Source organism: Thunnus thynnus, chromosome 4 (genome assembly GCF_963924715.1).
Source record: "Thunnus thynnus chromosome 4, fThuThy2.1, whole genome shotgun sequence".
Lineage (NCBI taxonomy): Eukaryota > Metazoa > Chordata > Actinopteri > Scombriformes > Scombridae > Thunnus > Thunnus thynnus.
This window is the reverse complement of record NC_089520.1, coordinates 22591947-22612834: the sequence shown is the minus strand read 5'-3', so window position 1 is coordinate 22612834 and position 20888 is coordinate 22591947. Positions and strand designations below refer to the sequence as shown.

The 20888-nt window shown below is 38.6% G+C and overlaps 2 protein-coding genes across 3 annotated transcripts; both read right to left on the bottom strand.

The window, feature by feature from the left end:
• Window positions 1-17: 17 nt before the first annotated feature.
• Window positions 18-5747, bottom strand: mmp19 (matrix metallopeptidase 19). Its single transcript, XM_067587642.1, has 9 exons — window positions 5312-5747; window positions 5087-5172; window positions 4788-4918; window positions 3217-3429; window positions 2867-3112; window positions 2011-2130; window positions 1478-1642; window positions 1250-1377; window positions 18-1133 (listed from the first exon to the last, which is right to left on the bottom strand). The coding sequence occupies exons 1-9, from the start codon at window positions 5399-5401 to the stop codon at window positions 903-905; spliced, it is 1410 nt and encodes a 469-aa protein (XP_067443743.1). The 5' UTR covers window positions 5402-5747; the 3' UTR covers window positions 18-902.
• A 5759-nt stretch (window positions 5748-11506) lies between these two features.
• Window positions 11507-19660, bottom strand: suox (sulfite oxidase). Of its 2 annotated transcripts, XM_067587640.1 has the most exons (5): window positions 19519-19660; window positions 16729-16799; window positions 16316-16484; window positions 14897-15169; window positions 11507-13790 (listed from the first exon to the last, which is right to left on the bottom strand). In XM_067587640.1, exons 2-5 carry the CDS (start codon window positions 16785-16787, stop codon window positions 12567-12569), a joined length of 1725 nt encoding a protein of 574 aa, XP_067443741.1. In that variant the 5' UTR covers window positions 16788-16799; window positions 19519-19660; the 3' UTR covers window positions 11507-12566. The 2 variants fall into 2 exon arrangements, with proteins under 2 accessions (XP_067443741.1, XP_067443742.1); XM_067587641.1 differs by lacking the exon at window positions 19519-19660.
• Window positions 19661-20888: the final 1228 nt, after the last annotated feature.

Here is a 20888-nt window from a genome sequence, read left to right as displayed (position 1 = left end):
GAATCTGTACATACCTGTTGATAGAAATTTCAAAGATAAATAAATGTGTTTGATACAAAAAAGAAAAGTTGTTATTCATTTGAGTCAGATCTATTGCACTGTTTGTCTCTTTGGGATCTTAGCAACACTGGCAGCGTTACTCACCAGATTTTTCATAGGCAATAAAGAGGTCATGGGGAGGATTTCCTACTCTGCAATTGGTCAGGGTTGCCATGGTGCTTCCAAAGTTTTTTTTTAGCAGACAAACACAGCGCAGGACAGACGGGCCTTTCATCGTTATTGAACATTATTTCAGTCCTCTTTCGGGTGACAGGGCATTTTGATCAGAAAAGCAGTTTTACTGCTGACAGTACGTTAGATTTTCACTTTCAAAACCAGGAGACAGATGTTCAACATGTTTTCTCTCAAACCAGTGTGATTCATATATAATGGAAACATTTGGTATCACTATGTGACATTTAAAAACACTGAACATACCTCAGAGGTGTTTTGGTTAAACAAAAAGTAAAAGTCTGAACAGAAAGCGCACACTCCCATCATCATATTACATCTTACTGAATGTATTAAGACACATAATCTAACACATATGTCAGAGAGAAAAACAGAAGGCCTCCCTTGATTTCTCCCTGAGATCATACAAAAGCTTACATAATACTCACAAAAACACACGTTTTGTGCTCAAGCCTCACAAAAATCAGCCTGCTTTGTACAGGAGGAGTAGCTTGGTCATAATAAGATCCAGTGGAAAAAAAAAGAAATCAACACTAGTTTTAATTGTTGTTGATGACAATTCACTATTAATCACTGTTGTTGAGGTTGCTTGGTTGTCAATACCCCCTGGAGTGGAACCAGCACCCCTGTTTTAGACCTCTTAATGCCTGCTGCCCCCTGATGGTCAACTCCTAGCATTGCATCCAGCGCTCTTTCTTGCTAAGTGGGTATCCTCTGTCTGCTGTCAGGAGCTCGTTCACGCGCCAGTAGTCATCTCCTTTGAAGAAGAAGATCTTGCCGTTGGTCCAAGTCAAGGCTGCATCAGGACTGGATGGCACTCCGGTGAAGAGCATGGAGAGCGGCTTGGGGTAGTGACTTAAGTCATTGTACTTTATCTCATCCCACTGCCAGTGCTCTGAACCCTAAACACAGGCAGACAGCAGAGAGATGGATTAAAAACTGAGTCAGAAAGGAGAGAAACGAGCAATACAGATGCAGTTACATGTTAAAAATGCTGCTGCTCCTCATGTTTTGATACCTTGATAAAGACCAGCTTCTTGTTCTTCTCCAAGTACAAGGCTGCATCGATGTTAGGAGGGATCCGTTTCACTTGTTTGGGGTAGCCGTAGTCCAGCAGGAAGGTGCTGTACCTCCACACTTTACTGCCTGTCACCAGAAACAGTGCAAACATTAACATGAGTTCTGTACTGACAGCTGGAGAGCAGGATTTATACAGCAGGTGTGTAACTCTGTTGGACAGCTGTACCTTTAAAAAAGTATGTCTTGTTGGTCCTTTGAGAATGCACAGCTGCACTCAGGTTTCCAGGGAGATTCCTCCACAGCCTGTCAATCCTTAGCGGTGTGTTGTGTCCCAGATCTGAGACCGTCCACACATAATCACCGCTGAAAGCAAAGGTCTTCCTCCATGGGCCTGTATGAACAAACAGTAAACTCCTAAATGGTTGTGACACATTTTGTGACTGCGCTTAATCTTTGGATAATGTATATCCCATTAACAAAATAATGTAAACCCTTCATGAAAAAGAACTTGAGGTCAACCAATCAGCATTGCAAAAACCTGCTTTTTAAGACGGGACAAATGAACTAATGTAGCTTTTTTTTGACTGAAAACTTACATCTCAAGACTTGCATTTTAGCACACAAACACCCCTAATTTAAGTTGACATTATGTTGTCTGTCCCCTGTAAATCTAGCATAGCTAACATAAAGTCAGACTACGATCCTCGCAGGTGGGGCTTCTCCTGTCATCACCACAACAACAGCTGATTGATATCTTACCCAACATGATGGCATCCAGCGTGGCAGTGCAAGGGTCAGGGATTTTCTCAGTGTTGGGGCTGTCTTCTGTGGGGATTTCTGGGGTTGTTGGACTCTCTAAAGAGCCAGGGACGTGTTTGCCTATAATAAAAGAGAAGAAGTTGTAGGTTTTAGGATGAATGTGTGCTTACCTTATTTTAAAAATTGAAACCCAATATTGTTTTCCATGCCAGATAGATATAGCTGAATGTGTTGACTTTTTGCATGAATATGCGTATTATTTATTTTATTATTACATATTAATAACACAAAATATTACTATATTTTAACCGTTGACAGCACATAGTGGAACGAGCTGTGTTGTTAATCACAAATGTAGGTTGATACAGGACTTTTGAGGCTGACACTGATAACAATATCTGCATTTTAAAAATCCACTAACAATATATGAGTCCATATTCTTTTTGTCTGTTTTTCTGACTTTAACACACAAGATAAACATTATTTCTGATACCTTAAAGATCATGTTTTAAGACATATAAAAATACTCTGCTTTGAATAATAATTTGATATGTTTTTCCATTAAAAAAAATCAATAATCTTGTTAGAAATTCTTCTTTAAATGACGTCTACTCTTTCTACCTCGTTCCAGAAATCCAGAATCTATGAATATGCAAATATATTTAATTTCAAAAGTTTAACTGCTGGACACAAGATGTCTCCCAAGAGTTGCATGAAAAGACACCAACAAAGTGCCCACTCAAGTTGCAAATATTGATGTGTGCAAAGTCACACACACTGGTACAATCAATCGATATTGACACAGTCCTGGTGCAGTTTAAACACCATCATGATGCTGACTTCTTAATCCACTCACCATATAGCATCTGGATGCCTTTCACATCATCTGCGTGCAGTTTATAGTTGGCACGGTAACCAGTGTAGACCGGTGCCATCAGAGCGCTTCTGAACTGAGAGTGACCCAAACCGAGGGCGTGGCCGATCTCATGGGCAGCTACAATACGCAGATTAGTACCATAATAAGTTCCCTCTGTCCAGAACTCGTCCTCATCAAAATGGACAATACCAGATTCTGGTGACTCAGCGTGAGCCAGTACATGACCTGTAGGCGGTAGAAATAAACAGGGATGATTACATGTTCCAGGAGCCAAGTGAATAGTGTTTCACTATGAGACATAAACACATGTATTCATAGAAAACACTAACCACGGCCGTCAAATGGGACAGGGCAGTAGCCATCTTTCTTATGGAAGGAGATCTTTATGTCTGCTCTGCCGTAGTTGACTTCTCTGAAGGTCAAAGTGGTCACATCAGCCCAGTACTTGAAGGCAGACTGCATGGCTGCCTTCACCTGTGACTTCTTCATGTCAGGTGTGTAGTTGTAGATGCGATAAGTCAGAGCCCGTTTTCTCCAACGACCTGAAAGAGAGAAAATACTTTTTCTAAATCACTGAAACAGAACTGACTACCTCACCAGAAGTCACAAGTTTTCTATATTTGTAAATGAGGCTAAATTAAGAATTCTAGTCTACACCAAAAAGATTTCAACATAAATTTGAAGTAAAAATAAAACGTGACAACATGACAAGTATACATTCATGAATCTGTACAGAAACGGTGGATGAATCTACTTCCAAAACAGGAAGAATTCTGAATGTACTTCTGAATATAGCTGCCTTTTTATGTTCCTTTTGCCTTTCAGTGCCTGAATTTGTGCACAAATTGAGCATATTAAAGATATTTCTCTGCACTGACCATCTCTCCTCTTTTTTCTCTCTAAATATACATCAAATAAATAAAGACAACAAGTTAACAAGTTATCTTTTGACCACAGCATTTGTCACCAACCTCTGATTAATACAGGAAATATGAAGATGATGGTTTATTAATCAGTTAAAGCCACTATGTGTAGAAAATGAAAATGAATAACTTTGGTGCTCGACAGTTGTCGTATCAAATATGAAATTCAAGACAATTGCAAGGAAATGCTAATGTTGCTCTGCTGGATGTGTCAGTAAGTGATTGTTTGCTAACATGTTAGCCAGATAATATGTCAGAGCTCTGAGTCCATTAGCTTGTTTTAAGTTCCTCTGCCCCCTAGTAGTCAAATATTGATTATTGTAGCTTTAAGCTGTCTTTCAAGTCACCAGGTCTTACTGTGTTTTTTTAAATGGCATTTTAATAATAAAGGATTCATTCACACTGAACAGTCGGTCAGCCAAGAACAGTTATCTGTAACTTTGACACTTAATTCTGTAATTTTGAGTGTCCTGGTTGGTACGATGCAAGAATCACATCACAAAGATCTCATCTAATTATGCTCTCATCATAATAAGTAAGAAATAAGAAAATATGTATGTTTTAGTTACACTTGAGTCTTCCTACCACTAGTTAAAAAAGTTGTTGCCTTTAGAGATACAACCATTTAACTAGAGTTTAATTGTTTGTAAAAGTCTGAGTACTGGAAATACGTCACCGTGGTCAAAGTTAGGATTACAAACACTATTAACGCTGCAGGACATGCTAACAGTGTATCTAACTTGTGCTCTTTAAGAAGTGAACAGAAAAATAATGAACTACTACTACTAATGAACGACTTGCTGACAGTTTGGTAAAATTGCACCATAATCAACATCATAACTTTTAACACTCTATTAGACTAATGAATGTGAAACCAAACATTAGCTGGCAGCTATATTAATGATTAATTCATATTTTTGAAGTTAATAAACTAAACTTAAGTTATAGCCACTAAATGTTCACATTTTTTCACTCACCCATCACTCTGTATTTGTGAAATTTCATGTTGAACGGGTCCTCCATGCCACAGCGGGGCTGCCTCATCACATCCAGGGTTGCTTTATCTAATTCTCCAGTAGGTGGCAGATCATTCACCCTTTGGAATACTCTGAAGACACAAAGGGATCAAACATCTGCAAACTGACTTGAAAAACAAGAAGTACAGCGTCCTCCTCCACAGTTTCAGTATTAGAGTATTGTTCCACATGTGCTATGACATTAACTCATAGTCAGTAGCTTCCTGTGTTTCCCATTAAAAGACACTAGTCTATGTTACCTGAGAGCTTCAATGACCTCCTCCAGATAATGAGGGTCCTGTGGATCAGCAGGGTCGTTCAGGTAGCCATACTGCTTTAAATAGGCCTGTGAAATGTAGAAGCAAACAATGAAACTTTACTGCACTGAATAAAGTAGGCCAATTCATTTATGTAGTTAACTCTCTACTGAGATTCTTATACACACTACATGTTGTGAATGTGTATTTAAAAGAATGAAATCTTACCTTTGCTTCATCTAACTCTGTCCATCGCACCACAGCACAAAATGAGCCAGTGAGCCCCAGAAGCAGCACCAGCAGCCCTGTGTAGTCCATCTCCAAGTTTTTATGCACAGATCCTGCACTAAGTATCCAGATCTAATGCTTGGAGCTTGAGAAGTGTTCAGCAAAGGCCCACAGCAGACTGTGTTTGTTCTCCGAGTGCTCTTGTAGTTTATAACTCAGCGCGGCACATGAGTCAGCCCTGCGGCTATGATGATCCATCTCTGAAGAATGAGGATTACAAGAGCAGCCAGCTGACCTACAGCCAATATGTCTTCTGGTAAACCTTACAGCTGTTCAGAGAGGACGTGGAGATCCTGTAGTAGTCATCTACAGGCTAATTTAGAGAGCCAAGAGACCGCAGTAAAGCACACAGTAGTGGGCTTCAGTTCAGCTACAAGGCACTGTTTAACTGTCACAGAAGAGAGGGCGCTCACCCTGAACACAACTATCACTGTAACATTCCCATGTCCCGTTTTGTTGACTTGCTGGAGTTAATGCTGTGTTGTATGTCATATGTATCACAATTAAATTATGGCCCTAAACCACAAAAGGTGCCTCACCCTCCATCTCCACATTCCTGTCTCTCCCACACCTTCTTCACCTGAGACAAATATTTACAAGTCAGACACAAATTGATCCATTTTTGGACCCGTCCCTGATGACAGGTAAGCAAGGACAGATCAGATATAGGTTTGGCAAGCTGGCACATGTTTTCGATGTATTGTGACATCTTGTTTTGCTATTATTAAACAATAAGATCTACTCATATTTCTTTTTGATAAAGTGAACCAGAAAAATGAAAATGGGAGACAATATGTGGAATTAATTCTGTGGACGTAAGCATGTTTACCTAGGACAATAATTTTGAGGTACTTTGCTTTACTTGAAAATTTTCATTTTATGCTACTTTATACTTCCAATCTACTTCATTTCAAATACTTTTTACTGGACAAAATTTATCTGACAGCTATAGTTACAAGTTACTTTGCAGATAGAGATTCTGTTAAGAAAATATAAATCTTCTTGTGTGCATTATATTGGTAATACTTCTGTACTTTTAGTTTAGTATCATTTTGAATGCAGACTTCTACTTCTAATGGAGTATTTTTATATTTGTGGTATTGAAGAAGTACTCCTCCAATTACTGAATACAGTAAATTCATGTCACGTGAAGAAAACATATGTGATCTTGAGAATTTACAAGTCACCAATTTGTGATCAAAATTTAAACAAAACAATCATATCACTCCTAAATTGATTGACTGGTGTTTTAATAGGCAGACTAATGCAGGCTAACACTTTAATGCCCAGCAAAGTTACCGCACGGTTCAGTCAGTTTTCAAAAACTTTGTTTCCACCAGCTGCAATCTAAAGATGTTTTCAACAAAAAACAAATAAAAAAACCTGCAGACAAGCTGCACAGCTCCAAAGACAGACAAAGTTAGCAACTAGCTGGTGAAATTCTCAAGGAAGAGACAAATATTTGTTGACCACTGAGAACAAAACAGAGCTGAAGGTAGAGTGAATATTGAACTCAAATTCTTCAGGTGGTCAGAAACACAACTCAAATGTGAGTCATAATGCTGCGTTGTGTCTATTAGATGTGTAAATAACATTATGCCATTGTCAGGGCTATGTGTTTGTCTGCTGTTTGGCTGTCAAATGAGTTGATTAGCATGCATCAGCTGTCAGCAGCAACTTTTGTTGCTGTTTTTGCTTCCACCTTGTCTGCCAAATTCAACTCCTGCTTGTTTAAATCGAACTCAGCAAAGCAGTTGTGTCATATTTTTGGATCAAATTAGAATTGCTTACACTTCTGTAGATTTCATCCAAATCTTGCTTCATTACCCAAAGCAATGTAAAAGTCTGCAGAATTTATAAATATTCAATTGTGGATGATGAAAGGTTGATGTCATCTCATGAAATTCTCATCCTGTGTATTTGTGCCTTTATCTTTGCATAATCTGGGACAGGATCACAGTAGACTGCATTGTATAAAACCAGTGTAAATGTTACAGTAGCATTAGACGCACAAACACCTGGACTCAAGATGTGAGTGCATGGTGGATTGATGGCATCACACATCCTCAGAAGAACCTCCCAGACTTAAGCCTGAAGACACACTAACACTAAAGGATTGTCTTTGTATTGTGTGCCAACAGCAGAGCTCAAATCGACATTTTCCAGAAGGTGAAAGAAATAACTTTTTCATCTACTGTCTACAACAAGGGGACAACTATGAACCTGACAAAGCGTCCAGTGAGCTGCAGACAACCAAACCTACAGTATTAGCATTTATTTGCATATTAGCATTAGGTTAATTACTGTCATTAATCCCACAGTGCTTCTAATTTCATCGGTTTAATGGTTAAATTCTAAAACTGAAGTCATAAATGGACATTTTCTGCCTCCATCTTTACATTCCTCACTGTATCACAACTGACCACAGAGAAATTAAATGAAAGCAGTGGTGCATTGGTTTAAATTTACCACCAATGTGACACATTTCTCTATGTTTGCTGACAGAGAAAGCAGTAATACTAAGAGTCAGCTTTACCCACTTCCTATCTACTGTCTATGTCATTGTCATGACAGACGTATTTTTGAAAAGAAAGGAACAGAAAGCAGGAACAAGCACGAATTGGGAGTACAGTATGAACTCATTTTAGATGAGGTTGCTTCCGACACCTTACTCAAAAAAACGTCACGAGCTACGTTTGTAACCACAGCAACATTATACTGTAGAACAATATTATTATTATTTAAATTGATTTCTTCCTCTCATCTTCCTCTACAGTGAGCGGATATTTTTCATTTCTTTGCCAACTTTGCTTCCCTTCTCTGTCATTTCTCTTAAGTCCTAGTGAGTAGTGCACAGTTGTTCTCCACTGCACACACACTCATGCCATTGTCATGTTTTTGTGCGTGAAACTAACACAATAAATCAATTGTTACAGCAATATCAACCTGTTTTATTTATCTGTTCGACTCAATTCTGCCCACCACAGCTTTAGTCATTCATGAGTCAGAGATGGATCAGAATGAAAAGTTTACAATCCCCTCCCAATCCCCCACAGACGCTAATAAACAAACAGATCCCACAGCTTTTATCATGCATAGAAACAACTGGAAGATATCTGGTTTTGGCGTATAAAAAATGTCTTTTTCAGTCTCTTATAGCCAAAGAAAACAATGTGCAGGAGAACATCAACATCCTCATAATCCTATTGGGCCAAATCACATGCTGCTTGTCATCATGAGAACATCATGACTCCCAGTTCATTAAGAAATCACACAAACTGACTTTAAAACAGGATAAAAAAAAGTTTTAGACTAACAACTACTCAAATAACTGTAGATTTAACTTTATATTTTTCAGATTTTCTTATTGCAGTCTATTCTATCTCCTCTAAGTTTTTGTCCTGACACGACACCTCATCCATCACATGAAAGTCTTCTTTCCTCTTCTCCACCTTCCTGCCAGCTGCAACATCATTTTTCAGGAAGCTGTCTGAGTGAGTCCATATCCCGTTTCCACTGTTACTACATTTAGGAATGATTAAATAAGAAGAAGAGGATATTTGCGTCATTACTTAGTACAGTTATATTGTATACTGTGGATAAAGATTGGTGCTGAAGCCAAAATATCAAAATCCAGGGTGAAGATTTTAGTACCAACATGTGACTTTGGACAGACAGTTGTAGCTTGATTTCTGCTGAAGTAATTAAAATGTTTAATTATTCGCTGCCCTCAACAAATGACTGCATCCTGATGAATTCGACACTGACTTTGGGAACTGGAAACTGAATTTTGCCACACAAAACAACAAAATGTATCACCGTGTGAGTGCAATATAACCTTTTGAGGTCACCTTATTCATGTTCTGAGACTCTAAACTTTCCAGATCTCACAACGAGCAAGCAAAAGTACCGTGCAGCTCCAGCTCCTTTTCTAGTTACGCAGTTAGTCACGTTAGTCATAGTATAAAAACCTCTGTGGACTTTCCCCTTTTGAAAATAATTAGGTCAGTGTGTATACAGCTGTTCCAACTCACAAGAGAGGGAAGAAAAAGGATACTTTTTTTTTTTAAATTAGTGTGTGAAAGCTGGAAGAGATTTAGACATATGAACCCAGGAATATAAGAAGAAAAGTTTAATTCTTTCAAAAAAATTATGATTCCTTTTGGCCTAACAGTCTGTCTGTGTAGGTGCAGGAGCACTAACACACACACGGACCCAATGACCTCTGACCTAAAGGCCTAAGGATGTCAAGGAAACATTGAAAAGGACTAAAGACGCAGCCTTCTCACCACCAGTCACGGAGAGAAAATGAACAGTTTTGGAAATTAACGACTTTGTTTTTCTTCTCAGATACAAACAGACTGCTCCAACCTGGATGGGCCATTCTCCCTTCTCCTGCGAGCTCCTGTCTCTTAAGTTGTAAATTTTGGGAGAAGCTGCATTCCTTTTAGTCGCTCTCTTCCTCTTTTTTGTTTTATATACAGTAAGTGTCTGAATGGGTCAGAAATGCCACTAAAAAAAGGTTGTATCTAGACTTACCTAGCCAATGTTAACTTTTGATGTGTTATAAGTCACATATAATTGCATTTGATTTATTTGATATAAATGTATTGTGTGTAAGTGTATCATTTAGCTATGGTTCGATTGCTAGTGTAATGCTTTCTTAATAGGTTTAATTACAGATTGGGAAATTAAGGTTAATTGATTTTATTCTGTATTTTGTTAAGTTAATCAATAATACAATTTCTAAGTGTTCTCACTGTTCCATGACGTGTTGATGACATTGATGACAGAACGAGTGAATATTCAATTTGCAAGCGTGTAATTTTCAGATATCTGATATAAATAAAATTATTCCCCCTTAGAGTTGAAGGCCAGTTTTCTCTCCACACAAAGGACTTAATTAGTAACCAATGGGGTCCCCCAAAAGAGCGCTAAGGATCCTCTTTCTCCAAACACACGCCTCCTCGCTATAAGATGTTTTACAACTCTTTGTCTGACCTCTTCTTCTTCGCTCATGCCGTTTTAGCGGCTTCTTCTGTGTTCCTCTTGGCCCTGCAGCCGAGTTGGCCTGGCATTTCTATGACTACAGCCAATAAAAATTCAAATCTTGAATAACTTGCATCAACTCTGAGACAGAAGCATGGTAGATGGTTTTCCTACTGTTTCCTTGGTGATGAAGGAAGGAGTGAAACAGCTTCAGTTCACTGTTTCTCAGGAGGATGAATCCAGTCTCAGACTAGCTGAGGCCACATAGTGGACACACAGACAGTAGGGAGGTATCCCAGTCTTGATGCATTCAGCGGCAGGCTGCAGAGTTGGATACATGGAGCTCTAAACTAATCAAAAGAGTCCTTGGAAAAGTCTTTAACTAACGTTAAGTACACGATAAACATAGGAGATTACAAAAATAATAGATTATTCAAATGTCAAACGGCATGGCTTGGCTTGTGGTTTAGGAATCTCTGCAATCTTTTGCTTTTTAGTTGAGTTCTCGTTGAGCTGCTTCTGGAGCTCTCAGTTAGAGTCTTGGCCCCTCATTGTATTTTTGATAACATTCATTCCTTCATTCTGTCTGCAATAATTTGTTAATTTAATTTACCCATTCATTCATTTTAGTTGTATATATGTGTATATATTTATATGCATATATGCTTGGTGTTTCCCACTCATCCCTATTCCTTGGTAGTTAAATAAATATCTTGAGTCGTTGTATTTGTCTGTTCGTTTATATCAGAGATGGAGTTCACTGTATTCAGAGTTCATGACTTTCAGATATAAGACTGATTAATTTGATTTAATTATTTTTCCTCCTAATTAATTCATTATTAATCAATTAATCAGTGGAGGTGGTGCTCCTATTACCTTAACAAGTGCATAATATTAATTTCAAGTATAGTATTATTCCTACACAAGCCATATTTTAAATAACTAAAATCACCCTTGAACAAAAAGAATCTGTGATTTAAATGTGTTTTCTATCAACTTAAGAAAACTGTAGTTTGACTCTCAACCATGACGTCAACATGTTCAACTCTGAGTGACACAAAAATAGTTAATAGTTCATAGACGTGCTTGATGGTTCTGACTCTTCACCAGTTGCAGCAATAAGCAGTAATTGAATCATCAGAAGTATTTCAGTGTAAAATTAGAGTTGTTTATTCATCATCTTCAACAATAACGTACATTTTACACAATACATTGTGTAAGCCAAGTTAATCACAAGGCTAAATGATATGATGATGTCAATGTGATTTAACATTAATATGACTGAATATGACCATGAAAAGCAGGGCTACTTCTGCAGAAGCTGTGCAGTTACTCCACTTCAAGGACGTTTCAAAAAGGGTGTATATTAAGATTTACTGTAGCTGGCCTCACACATTATTTACTGCTCCTCTCTCAACATCCACTCTCTTCATCTTTCTTAATCCTTAATGTTTTTGCTGAGCTCAAAAAACTCTCCCTTTCCTCACACTTGCCTGTTACCAGAGACACAGGTTACACATCAGATAAATCAATCAATCAATCAATCTGGTGCAGAGAGAGGTTTATAACCTAAATGGTGCTCTCTGAGGGTCACACTTCACCTCTGATTTCTTCAAGCGACTCAAATTTCCCTCAAAAAGTGATTATTTTCACATCTCTTCACTTGCAGAGGTTAATGGTAAGCAGAGCCACAGCTGCAGATTAACAGACGCTCACAATGTCTTAAAAATTCCAAGTTAATCCTAGTCTTGATAAACTCCAGTTGTTCTCTCTAAAGTAAAGTGAACACTCCACACAACTCCAACAGCCTTCACTTAAAGCAATTACTAAATAATTAACTTCATACTTTACATATCCCATCATATTAATTCAAATGAGGCTTTTAAGTTATGATGCATGTTAATCACAAAGAACAATTCAACCCTTTTGACACACTGTGCGTACATTTTCAGCATCAAGGATGATTAGAAAAATAAATGTTTTCTTTTCGACAGATCAAAAAAGATTCAGAATTAACTGAATCACATTCTCACTTAAGACCAAAGTGTAAGTGAATCCATATCTGACAAATCCGGACATTTTCTGGTTTGGTCATTTACAGCTTTCACCAACTTTGTTTTGAGTACCGCTGAAACTCTTTCAGGTAGATTGCATAAATATCTTGTTTCGTACGTATTGATACATCCTGCTGCAGTACATCATGAGTCTATTCCTCGCTCTCGTCCTCTCTGATCTTCACCTTCACTCGGTGCCAGGCGTTACTCAGCACTCCTCTCAGATTCCAAATGGGGGCAACTGTGTCTGGCTGCATGTTGTAACTGTTGTCGACTGCCTTGCAGACGATCTCCAGCTCTTGAGCCTTGGCAGGAAGAGGAGCCGTCACCTCCCACAGCTTCCAGGCCCAAGCTCGTCCTGGTGGAGGCGAAGGTTCGGGAGCTTGTCCCTTCTCGCTGCTCCTCAGCTGGGCCACCTGCCACGTCTTCCCTCCATCCAGAGAAACATCTACGCGCACCACCTCTCTGCCTCCGCCGCTCCATGCGTAGCCCTTCACGATCACCTCCTCTTCGCTGCGGTCGACCACAGCGCCGTCTGCCGGTGTGGTGATTGCGGACTGAATGGGCAGCTCTTGGATGGCCGGAGCAGACTTAAAGTCCACTGTGTCCCAGTCTGTCCCGGGGGAGAAGCCCTTGTAGTCATTCTGCTGCCAGTGGCTGCTGCTCTCCTCTGCGCTTATTATGATCTTACCCAGCCATTTAACATTGCGTGCACCCACTGTGCCTGGTACCACGACGCGGACAGGGAAGCCATGGTCGGCCGGAATATCCTCGCCGTTCATTTCATAAGCCAGCAGCACATCGCCCTCCTCACTAACTGCCTTGTTTAGAGGGATGGAAGCACCATAAGTCGTCCCCGTAACATCTTTGTCCAGCCCCTCAAACTGGACATGGCGAGCCCACTGCGCCACCTCCGGCCCGTATCCGGCTGCCAGAAGAACATCTCTGAGCTTAGCGCCGCTCCACCTGGCGTTACTGATTGCAGCAATGCCCCAGTTAAGTCCTTTCACCTGCTTGACCTTATTCATCTCAGAACGGCGGTTACCTGCGCACTGCAGTGTGGCGGTCACAGTGTGCTTGGGGAATCGAGTCTTCAAGTCCTCTAAAGACAGCGTCAGTGCTCTTCCAGGCAGTCCCTCCACGTGCAGCTGATACGAAGCCGGGTCCACTTGAGGAACTGGCAAGTGGTTCCTTTTGAAGAAGATAGCGGAGGGGGTGATGTAGTTGTCAGAGAGGATTTCAGGTGGCGGCTCAGCGTTGAAGGGTTTGAGGTTGTTGATGCGCAGTATGGGGTGACGCTCAGGGTCAGAGGAGTAGGGGTCAGTTGATTTAACAGCCTGCTGCTTCTTCTGGTCTTCTGCATTCAGCTCACCGACCTTTTATCAACCACAGACACAGAGAAGTGTTATAAGCCCACATGGGTCTAACTCAAACATCTCTCTTGATCTCAAATGACCTAAAATACAAATCAAATGTGTCTTTCCTTTGCTGCAAACCAATTCATCCTCCCCTTTCTGAAAGCAGTCACTCTGCTCTGCTGTCCTGGCAGCTGCTGAGCATTTTTCTCAGTGGCCACTTGAGGGAGTGCCAGTATTTAGCCGACAGATATTAATCTTTCCTTAGAGTACACTATGCAGCAGACCTTTTCACATGTATCTTCAGGGATCAAATGCAAGACAGACAAAATAAATGACATCATCGTCCCAGGATCAAATTCAACAGACCTCGTCTGGTAATGTTGTTATAACCAACAAGATCTCTCTTTTGACTCCTCAAACATGAAAACAAACATTATTTAATGGATTGTCATACTGAATAGATGCTTGAGGAAATGCTGTTACTGGATGTGCAGATTAACACATTTAACTGCCATTGATTCTCATTTGAACTTTAAGACAAACATGCTCCTTTGTTGCAGGTTGGACTTTGATTGGCCAGTCAAGTTCCTGGATCGTAATACGGGGGGGGAAACGAGGTCATATTTCCATTTCCAGCCACAAACAGCGACCCCAAGGTGAAGCTATGCACCAGTGTGTTATTGTTAAATTTTAAATGGAATTCAATGACACGTTGAGATATTTCAGCTGCTGAATGTCTACACATAAGGTTACAAACTTTGGCTGAACTGTTGTGGTCACAACCAGTTTTTGTCTCAGCTATGTGTTGGAAACTCTCCACCTGCAAGCAGTGAACATCTGCTGAAAGGTACCTTTTTTTCTGACAGACTATATTCTATCAGTAGTTCACTGGCTAAATATTAAATACACTTTTCTGTGTGTTAGTGAAGACACTAGTGACAGGAATGTACCTTCTAACTTTGAGAATTTGTATGATCACCTGACAGTTCTTTTACTTTTGGATCTTACTCCTGGTTTTTGTGGATAACTTTCTTTTTTTGGTTGAAACATACTTTTTTTTAAAACTTTTTTTATAACAGTATTTTTGTTGAAGTATTAACAGAAACCAATTCTTATATTCCCACCTTATATTCTGAGAGGATTTCCAGCACATGTTCCTGGTTGTGTACAGCATACAGAGCCCAAAAGGGTTCAAGGGCCCCACCTGCTGCCAACAAGATTTTATCCCCACCTGGGTGCATGCTCACAAACTCAGTGATGTCATAAACGCTGCCTTTGTAAGTCACCCACACACCGTCTTCCAGAGAGCGGTGCTTTTTGACTTCTTCCTGGCTGAAGATGGGAAGAGAAGAGGTCTTCTCTATGGTTCGAACTGTAATGGTGTCTGCTTGCTCAGCCTGCACGGGGAGAGATGAGAGGAAACATCAGTTTTGTGATCTTAATTGTGGAAATAACACATGCTGGTCCACCAGATGGCTTTTATTTGTTGAACAGTAGCAGCAGCATGTTCTTAAACTGTTAATGATTTTTAAACTTTGAATATTGAACACCTGTGTCGGATCAAGACAAAACACAGTAGAACAGAAAGTAGGAGTTAATACATAATTTACTACTTGTCCTAGTAGTAGTAAATCTTGCAAGAGACATTTAGCACAATGATGATACTCAATGATACTCATTGTGTTAATTATTCACAGGTTTATAAAGAAGATCTGCACTGCTGCTTGGAGAGGTTAAAGTTTTCTCACTGTACATGTGAGAGCTGCATGGATGACAAGTCAACTAGTCCATCACTTCAGTTAGTTTAACAAATATGAAAAAATGACATGATAAACTATCCATGATGCAACTAAAACATTTCTTCATTTATGGTCAGCAGTTTGAACCTTGAATTTCTCAAGTCTGCACTCCTCTAAACAAATCACTTTCCTCATCTGATGATGTGTAACACCCGTTGAGTCACGCACATGTGGGAGTGAAAACTGGTGATAGTGTGTACCAACATATGCAATAGATCACTGTCCATACCGTTAGATAGAACACCATAAAAGGGTGTGACTGAAAGCCAACGCTGCAAATTCGCCTTGCTTAAATCAAATGTTAATTAACTTCAAATTGGCCAAATAATTGACTACTTTTATCATTAAAACCGTAACATACTATACACTAGAATGGTGCTGCTCTAGATCAACACATTGTTCTTCATCGATGTTCAACAACACATCTTTCAGATAAAGCTGCTTTCCACTGCTGCCATTTACTTTCAGTAAGAGCAAGAGATTTATTTGGTGGTAAAAAGAAAATTTGGCAGAGGATTGTAGCCAGTAAGCTGCAACCAAATTTCATCTAAATTAATCTACTGATTACTGATATTGTTGCATTAATTGTTTAGTCTATAAGATGTCAACAATAATATCAGACGTCCATCACAAGTTTTAACAATCAAATTCATGTCTGTAAATTGCTTGTTCTGACATAATATTACCTTATGACAAAAGCAAATTCAACATTTACAGTCTTTACAGATCTTATGGCCTCCTAACCTTGTGGTGGTGGAGGACGTAAGCCAGTACAGCTCCTGTACCGGCCAGCAGTCCTGCCAAGCCATGTCTCCAGCTGGGACTGTGAGCATGCTGGTGCGATCTCTGGTCGTCACTGCTGCTGCTCCAGAGACGAGCCGCACACGACGCCGCAGCAGGTATCACCTGATGTCTAGGAAATGAAAAAAATGGAAATCTAACTTTTATGCAGATCAAGACAAGCTCATTATCTATATTCATATTGAATACAACTGTGTATGTATGTATAATTATACATTTCTGAGGTATTCACAGATTGTAAAATAAAATATACACCACTTGTTATCTAACTGTACACAATATTCTAATAATAAACGTATCCGTTTTGGTTTGATTTGCTGGAGGTCCATAAACTGTGATAAATGTGATAAATGTACCTTTGGGAGTTGAGGGGGCCAAATCGAGTAAGGCTTTGACAGCGTCTGAGAAGCAGCATTGCATTGATGTTCTGTGGAGACATTGTATTGAGAAATGTTACCCAACATCCTTTGATTTGAAATATTACACAAAAACATGGTAAAAATATAATCTGGTAAACTGAAATTCAAATCGTTTGCAGCACATTATTTTGCATTTTTGCCTAAAAAAAATGACTAAAATGATTATTTCGATTATCAAAACAGTTGCTGATTGTCTATTAATTGTTGCAGCTCTACACAGAGACATGTAACAGTCTACTGGCTCAGTGAGTGATGTGTTGATGTGTGTAACTTGGAATAGCTGGTAAAAAAAACAAACATGCTACTGTGTGCATAATTTTACACTTTATACACCTTTTTTTACAGTCATATATAGTTTCATTTTACATTTTTTTAGCACTGCTCACCAGATGTACTCTCTGTTTATAGCCCACATATAGTCTTGTTAATATGACCAACTGAACCTTTAAACCCATCTACTCCTACTAAACTGACCAACCAGCAGTTACTTCAACCTTCAAATGGAGCCAACCGGCTGAGGGGGAGTGAACAGAGAAGAGGAGGAGGGCTGAGCCCCGGTTCACTCCCTGACCACAGAAATGTTTCTGGATGTAAACACAGCATATGATTAATTCACTACCTGAAACCTTTTACCATTTAGTGGGAAAATGTAATTAGACAGGACCTTATCTTCTTCTGTTGACCAAGCCTTAACATTTTTATGATAAGGAAAGAGGACATGACTCAGTAAAGACTCCAGTCTGAATAAAGGAATTCAGACTAAAGACTCGCTCAGCTTTAGAAAAACATGGCTGTGGCTTACACTTCATTAGACCAGGGACTGGCTGACTGGAAAGATAAAGTTTATAGATATTTACTGTTAATTGGAAGATCAGACCAAAATTAAAAAGGCAAAAAATGGTAATGCTATTTTAAAAAACTGTATTGTAATAGAAAAAAGACAGCATTTCTATGTCTTCTATGTCACTCATAAAACTATAGTAGTATGCAGAGGGATTCAGCTTTATCAATCAATTACACTTGCCTTATCACTGTAAACAGTAGCTATTACGATTAGTCGGGGTTATCTTTAACCAGCTTTCACTGAGGCAGCGAGCCAGCTAGCAGCTACTTCAACTCTGATAGTCTTGAAGGGAAAGGGGTCGTCTCCTCCTGGTTTTTATGAGTCTCACTCTGTTTACACAGAGAGAAAAAAGTGCTCTTTGATAAAAAGAGGAAGGATAACGTAGAGTGACGGAGCCATTTTGTTATCATAACTGAATTTAGTGTCATAACCGCTATTCACCTTACTTAACACTGCAGAAAAAAAGTCATCTGTAGCTAGAAAGTCTGAGTAACACTTTTAATATATTTCATCTGACTAAGGGTTTTATTGGTTGACAAAGTTGCATTTGAGGCTTTTAAAACAGGCAGGTCAGAGTAACTCGTAAGACTTAAGTTACAATTTAAAGTTACAAAAGTTCATTTTTACAGCTACACACATTGAGACCTCTTCAGAATCAGAATCTGTTTAGATTAAATAATGTGTCGTTTGCTACCACAAATGCAACATAAAAGAATAAAAATAGAACAAGAGTGAGGCAATAATAATAATGAAATGAACAAAGTAGTGCTAAAATTAAGTGAAAATTTTTAAATCTATTTACTGAGTCGAATAATAATAGTTTAGAAATGGGATTTAAAATGTGAAATATTGACTGTAAATAGGAAGTAAGTGTATGAAATATATGAAGATGACAAGAGCAACAATTAAATGTGACAAATATCAAGTTTACAGAAAACCTAAAATGTGAAACATTAATTTTGTTTTCAGTATCTGCAGTCTCGCTAATCTGAGAGATGGATACGGGCACACCTACATTTCTTATGATCAACTTAGTTAAGGAATTTTACACCCAGAAATATATGAGATGAAATGATATGAAGTGAAAAAGGTTGAGAGACACAGAGCTCCCAAATTAGATTAAAAAACCACCTGTTTGTTTGTGGTGCACAACAAGGACTGTATGGTGAAACAACTTCACATATTATTATTATTATTATTATTATTATTATTATTATTATTATCATTATTATTATTATTATTACTACTACTGAAAAACTATGTGCATCCCAAATTGCAAGTTTACTGACATCAAGCTGTATTGACAACCTGCCTTCCCCCCATTTTACATGCTGTGTGTATGTGGAAATTTAAAACAACACATTAAACTATTTATAGATAAAATTAGCATCTAACACCATATTTTTAATGGCAAAAACTGCAACAGTATTTAGTGTAAGTTCTCTGACAGTAATATGTGTAGTTTTATATTGTCCACATGAGTAATTTACATAGACCTGATTATGGGTGCGTTGGATCTTTCCACAAGCTGACAGCAGACAAAATTAGCTTTAATAATACATTTCTGCACTAGCAAACTGTGTGTTATATTACCCTAACGTTATTAAAACTCACACAGCAGACACTCGTAAAATAAATCCTATTAAAAGCTACTCGGTTCAAGTTGTGTCACAGCAGCCAAACGTTTCGGCAACGTTAAAATAACCAATATGTCTATTTGACGTCGCAGCGCTAACGTAGCTAACAGTCCAGTTAGCCGGCTGATATTAGCCTGCCTGCCCGGCTTCACCTACCCGCTCACTTACAGTATGTTCATAAACAGAATAAATGTTACTCTTATAATGTTAGTTTCAGTTACTTCTTCTACGCAAAGCCACACTCACTTTAGTTGTGTCAGTCGCCTGCTTGGACCATGGATGTGTAGACTTGGACCCAGATGCTCCCCACGATGAACAACAACTAACTACGTTGCTCTGAAACGTAACACAAATATGGACTGCGGTGCGTTCAAGATAACTACTGTTGACTTCTCTCTGCAGGACTTCCTGCAAAAGGAGGCAGGGTCAATGCAACCTTTAACTCCCAAGATTATTAGGTTAAAGGACTTAGACGGCTTGAAAACAACCGTTTAGAAATTAATTTATAGATGAACACTGTGGGAGGATGACTGCTGGAAGACTGTGTAACAAATGAAACACAATAGTAGTAACTAAGTACATTCACTCAAGTACTGTAGCCTACTTTACAGTTTTGAGGTACTTGTACTTTACTTGAGTACTTCCATTTTATTCCTCTTTATACCTCCTCTTCACTACATTTCAGAGGGAAATATTGTATTTTCTACTCCACTACATTTATTTGACAGCATTAGTTACTTTTCAGATGAAGATTTGACACAATTGATAATATAACAAGCTTTTAAAATACAACACATTGTTAAAGATTAAACCAGTGGTTTCCAACCTTTTTGGCTTTGGATGTCTTACAAAAAGCAGTGTGTAGTTGGGGTCACATTTCAGATGTCTATGAGTTGTTAGCAGCTTCACCAAATAGTGATTTTTCCCTCTCAACTTCTCACATGGTTTCATTTCAATAATGAAAATATGTTCAAATGATTGATGATGTTGAACAGATTTGTGTATCAGAACTTTGTTCTTCTTCTTTCCTCTCCCATTAATCATCTCACAACCCCTCAGATTTATCTGGTGACCCTTTGGAGGCGCCTGACTGCAATACTTTAACTACATCAAGCTGATAATACTTATGTACTTTTACATTTTTTCATGCAGGACTTTTACTTGTAACTGAGTATTTTTACATAGTTTTATTGGTACTTTTACTTAAGTAAAGGATCTGAATACTTCTTCCACCACTGCACAATAGTAGTTTAGTCGGTACCAGCTCCTAATAACCTTTAAAAAAAAAGTATAATCTATCACTAATGATTTAATTAATGTAAGAAAAATTGTTTACTGGCTAAAGCTTTATGATGATGATGATGATGATGAAAGAAAAAGAAAAGGTGATCACTGTTTTCCAAAGCCCAAAATAATGTCCTTAAATGTTTTCTGTTGTTTCAACCAACAGTCCACAACCCACACATTCTTTTTTTCTTAAAAAAATACTCAAACTGATTAATTGAATATCAAAATAGTAATTCAATAGTTCAAAATTAATCAATTAATCTTTGCAGCTCTAAAATATAGCCTATATGACGATGTTCTTTTTTGCACCAAACAAAGAATCTATCAGA

What these genes read in the sequence shown, in the direction of transcription:
- mmp19 (XM_067587642.1), bottom strand. Translation starts at nt 5,401, where the DNA reads ATGGACTACACAGGGCTGCTGGTGCTGCTTCTGGGGCTCACTGGCTCA. An exon ending in GAGGTCATTGAAGCTCTCAG is followed by an intron (nt 4,919 to 5,086) that starts GTAACATAGACT and finishes TTGTGTCTTCAG; the next exon opens with AGTATTCCAAAGGGTGAATG. An exon ending in TGTCCCATTTGACGGCCGTG is followed by an intron (nt 3,113 to 3,216) that starts GTTAGTGTTTTC and finishes TACCGCCTACAG; the next exon opens with GTCATGTACTGGCTCACGCT.
- suox (XM_067587640.1), bottom strand. Translation starts at nt 16,787, where the DNA reads ATGCTGCTTCTCAGACGCTGTCAAAGCCTTACTCGATTTGGCCCCCTC. An exon ending in GGCCCCCTCAACTCCCAAAG is followed by an intron (nt 16,485 to 16,728) that starts GTACATTTATCA and finishes TTCATTTCCTAG; the next exon opens with ACATCAGGTGATACCTGCTG. An exon ending in AAATCCTCTCAGAATATAAG is followed by an intron (nt 13,791 to 14,896) that starts GTGGGAATATAA and finishes GGTTGATAAAAG; the next exon opens with GTCGGTGAGCTGAATGCAGA.